Raw genomic sequence first — 5,000 nt, 5'->3', positions numbered from 1 at the left:
TCTTAGGAATGTTTCTTTTTACTGAACGTTAAATATTACGATAATCTACCTTTACAAATGTATGCTCATGTGTTTCCTATCTGAAATATTGCAACCTTCATCGCTACAAAGAATACAATTCGTAAGAGCATTATAAAAACCTGTGGTAATATTGCTGGGGAAAGGGGTACCAATAGATAAACTAATGGACTCGGGTACTTATCATTATTTATGTAGATAAATGGTTCAGAGAGTCGACAGCTTGATGAATTAGACACATGTGCAACACTTGGGTATCTTTATTGTGGAAACGTTTCGCCACACAGTGGCTTCAAGATTGATGGACTGATTACGTCGACTCCAGGTTGAGGGACTGATTATCTCAAACTCCTTCTGAATTTTAAATAATCTTCTCTGTATTGGACCGAGGAAGCCACTGAGTGGCGAAACGTTTCCATAATAAAAATACCCAAATGTTTCACAATGTCTGTTTTATCTAACCATAATTTACTCCTTTCTTCCAATACACAATTTTCTTCAGCTTTATGGATCCCCAATTAATCAAATCTCCTCAGACGTTCATTACACACTTAAAAATTATGGTGTTCTACCTCCCTATAAAAGTTACTTATCGTATAAATCTAACTGGATTTTAGGTCAAAAATGTTCTCCTCAGAGAGTGCTTACTAAAGCTTTAAGCCAATATGCTTTCCCTTAAGTGATTGTCTACTAAAAACCGTCTCAAGATTTACTAACCTAGATGAGAAAAAAATGTCACAGCTTTCAAATATAAGAAAGACTGGTTGGGCTCCCAATATTTTAATTTAATTTCCCTTAATCCCTCCTTCATTAACCCAGTACATAACTGGAGTTGCATCACTAGCCAGAGTACAAACATTCACTACAACTCAGAAATAACTAAGATATAGCTCAGTTAAAGCTCACGTCACAACTTGGCCAGCCAGGCACTGACCTGCTTGCCACTCAACAGTAGATGCAATTTTAACACCATTGGCTTTTTGGGATGCCCGCTAGAGCCAGCCTGCAGGAGAACAGCATCTTCGTCATTAGCATCCACCTCCTGCTGCTCATCTGCAGCAGGAGCCACGGCCGTTGCCTCCTTGGTGGCACCCTCTGAATCACCACCTATAGACTCTCCAAGACCTTCATCTGTTGTGACGTCTTCACCTTGGGTACTCCCACCTGCTGATGGTGTACACTTGTGTGCTGCACGACCTGATAAAGTCAGGCAGCAATAATAATAAAACAATAATAAAATAAAATAATAATAATAATAATAATAATAATAATAATAATAATAATAATAATAATAATAATGAAGATAAACGAAATACAGAAAGAACAAATAACAATAAAAAGACTATGATCTAATCAAGTACTGACCATGATCAATATTTTACAGTACCTCCTCACCTGAGGTGGGTTCTTTGACCCAGAGAGCTATCGAGGCAGGGTCCAGGAGCTTGGGCTCGGCGCCACAGAGGGAGGCGGTGGTGGAGAAGAGAGAGAGGAGGCACAGAGACTGCAGGTTGTGGGTCATGATAGTGACGGCGGCATTGCAGAAGGAGGAGAGTCGTGCTGGCTGGCTGAACCCTGGCATCTGGCCTCGTTGAAACCCCTGTACGGGAGACCAGAAGGTGTTAATGGTATTGTGGTACAAACAAAAACTCAATCTGACTGAAGAAATCTACCTCGTAAGCAGAATATTTTAACAATATAGATACCAAACTGAAGAATGAGACACTTGTGCAACATTTGGAAATCTTTATTAAGGAAACGTTTCGCCACACAGTAGCTTCATCAGTCCATACAAAGGAGAATGGTGAAGAACAGGAGTAGTTTGAGGCAATCAGTCCCTCAGCCTTGAGTCCATCAATCCTGAAAAGAATACAGCACATGTGCGAAGTGGCGTATATAATGTAGACAGTCGTCTACGGGGAATTCTTCACTTGCCTAACCTTTAGGCATGACCTAGTTCCACATTCGGATTTGTCAAGTGTGATGCTTCACCTCGCCTGTCTACAGTATATAAGCTACTTCGCATATATGCTGTATTCTTTTCAAGATTGATGGACTGGAGTATACCTGGAGAGGGTTCCGGGGGTCAACGCCCCCGCGGCCCGGTCTGTGACCAGGCCTCATGGTGGATCAGGGCCTGAGCAACCAAGCTGATTACATTGACTCAAGGCTGAGGGACTGAGTGCCTCAAGCTCCTCCTGTTCTTCACTATTCTCCTTTGTATGGACTGATGAAACCACTGTGTAGCGAAACGTTTCCTCAATAAAGATACTCAAGTGTTGCACATGTGTCTAATTTATCACTAGTAGGAAATATACAGCATACGTGCGAAGTAGCTTATATATTGCAGTCAGGTAAGTAGAAGCAAGAGGAGGCAGAGTCACCACTAGTGTAAGTGGGTCATGCCTTGTCGGTTTTCAAAGCTATTTTCATCATAACTGTTGCATATGTGCAATAAGATCACAGGAAACAGGTAATATTATAAAATGCAGAACAACCACTGTGAAAAGTGATTTCTCACGTTATCTAGAAACTGCCAGTTCCTTGATAATGTGAGAAATCACGAATGAGCTTGAAACTTCACTTTTCTTTTCACAGTGGTTGTTCTGCATGTTGCACATGTGTCTTACTCGTCCACACTGACTCTGATACACGACGGCAGGCAGTCAGACATTTTTTTTTACCTTGTAGAAGATAGTCTGGATCTGAGTGAACCAGAGTGTGAGGGTGTCGTTGGTGGCGTCCAGTTGGTCTCCCACTCCAGCCATAAACTCTTCCAGTTCCAGGCTTCCTTTCCCGGCCATGATCTGTGCTACATCCACCAGTCTCAGACCGCTGTAAAGAAGTGGAAATCTCAGAACACTGTGGGTGAAGAAGGTTGTGGATCGCTGTGATGGAGCCCCAAATCCAGTGTCCCGTACAATAAAATATCAAACAACCAATCACAGCACAAAACACACGTACTCTTAGAGCTCTCAGTAAGCTCTTGACTGGTTCCTTCACCTTAGTTTAGCGCCACTGAAGAAACTCCTATATGAGCTCCCTGGATGAACCACCAGGCCAGCCTTCAGCTGACTGAGCTCCGAAGAATGAAAGCCACAATACCGTGGTTGGAAAAATATCCGACTAATCAACAAATTGGAAATAAAAACTAGGCGACGTTCAGGTTTGTCCTGGAACACTCGTAACTTAGCAGTGGTCCAGGACAGATTGAAAAGCCCAGTTTTCATTCAATTTTGGGGGTTAACTGTGGCCTAAGTTTCTTATGAGAGCAACCCTGCTCACCTGTATTCACGGTACCACAGCTCCAGCGTCTGCAGCATGCAGACGTTGAACAAGTGGAGGTTCTTCCTCAGAGAGTTTTTGGACGGTGCCCACGACTCCAGCGCCACGCGATCTGATGCCATCTGGAAAATTCCACAGTTTACCACATGTCATTTGCGTCTCCATCTCTCCTCCGCCAGCCTCCAAACAGGACATACATTTTCGCACGCATTACAGTTCAGTGATTTCTACTCAATCTAATATTAAATATGCATCGTATATATCAATATTTACGCATAGTTAACCGCTAATAACGAACTAAAAAAAAAAAAGTGTCTTACGTCTTCCAGCGTGGTACACAATGTAGATTCATACACTGGTGTTCCCACGCTTGTTATTTAGTTGGAGGATGGGATGGTATACGAGGCAGTAGAACTAGGAGCTGATCTTATTTTAACTTTGATATTGAAAAAAAAATATATGATTTTTAATTTTTTTTTTCGTTCCAATGAATGTACTATCTTGCTTTCCAGGTTCATGAGTGTCGAGGTTAATTTCTGCCTATTGACACCGTGAAGACTGGAAGTTGTTACTAGCACCGATTTGTTTTACGCAGTTCACCTTTAATTAGGGAAGACAGATTTCCCAGCTGATTGAGAATCAGTGACTGGTTTATTCAGAATCAGTGACCGGTTTATTTAGAATCAGTGACTGGCTTATTCAGAATCAGTGACCGGCTTATTCAGAATCAGTGACCGGCTTAGTCAGAATCGGCGACCTGTTGTAGCTATTACCAATAGTCTAATTTCTAAATAATTAAAAAAAATCACAGCCTACCAAAGACAAGTTACAATATACTTTTTCCGGAAGAGCGATACCCAACTAGGCCAAAAATACGTACCTATTTTTTTTCTCAATTCGTGTGAAGCGCTAAACCCATATGAATCATTCAGCGGAAGGAGTGGCAGAGGCTTGACCCTTCCTCTTGCACAGAGCGAGACACCTTATTGTTACATTCATAACGAGGAACCACTAAACCCATAGTGCCTAGGCATTCTGATTTGATTCAAAGAATTGGATCAAGGCTCCAACTGTCAACAGTATTACTTGTGAAGTATATATGTCCTAGCAACATTTATAGGCAGACTCCCTGGCCAAGCCTTAAGTCACGTGACCCCCCCCCCTTGAACCACGCATCTACGCCGTAGCCCTCTCATTCTCGTGCAAGCTTACCAGACGGGCAGACGGACAGGCTAGGTTCTGCCTCGATTATCAACATGGCCTGGTCACAGACCGGGCGCAGGGGCGTTGATCCCCGAAACTCTCCAGGTAACGGCTCCATAACAATTTTTCCTTTGCTACCATCGCTTCTCCCATCGAACCCCACAACACAATTCCTTAGATCAAGAGCCCTTCACCAACATCAAGAAACCTTCAAGGGGACACCTTTACCCTGTACCTCAGGATGAATACAAGCGTCATGCTGACGGGTATTGATATGAATACACGATCTATTCTAAAACAAGCTTTTATGGGGTATAACATTTCGCTCCGTATAGAGCTTTAGTAAGTCACGTTTCCCTCTCTGTAGAACTTTATTAAGTCATGTTTCTCTTTTTCTAGAGCATTAGCAAGTTACGTGTCGTTGTGTGTGGAGCTTTATCAACCCATTTTTCGTGTGTAAAGAGCTTTATCAAGTCACACCGTGATAAATCTCT

General features: G+C 42.4%; 1 protein-coding gene across 2 annotated transcripts in view; it reads right to left on the bottom strand.

Annotated features, from left to right (window-relative positions):
* The window catches only part of Dhc36C (Dynein heavy chain at 36C), a 117,115-nt gene that overhangs the window by 101,569 nt on the left and 10,546 nt on the right, over positions 1-5,000 (bottom strand). For both annotated transcript variants that reach the window (XM_070100062.1, XM_070100063.1), the window contains exons 7-10: positions 3,304-3,425; positions 2,703-2,853; positions 1,414-1,618; positions 953-1,215 (exon numbers count right to left, since the gene is read on the bottom strand). In XM_070100062.1, coding sequence (XP_069956163.1) covers positions 953-1,215; positions 1,414-1,618; positions 2,703-2,853; positions 3,304-3,425 — 741 coding nt within the window. The remainder of the gene's footprint in view (positions 1-952; positions 1,216-1,413; positions 1,619-2,702; positions 2,854-3,303; positions 3,426-5,000) is intronic.

This window comes from Cherax quadricarinatus, chromosome 71 (genome assembly GCF_038502225.1).
Source record: "Cherax quadricarinatus isolate ZL_2023a chromosome 71, ASM3850222v1, whole genome shotgun sequence".
Taxonomy (NCBI): Eukaryota; Metazoa; Arthropoda; class Malacostraca; order Decapoda; family Parastacidae; genus Cherax; species Cherax quadricarinatus.
The sequence above is the reverse complement of the archived record's forward strand: the minus strand, read 5'-3'. Positions and strand labels throughout refer to the sequence as shown.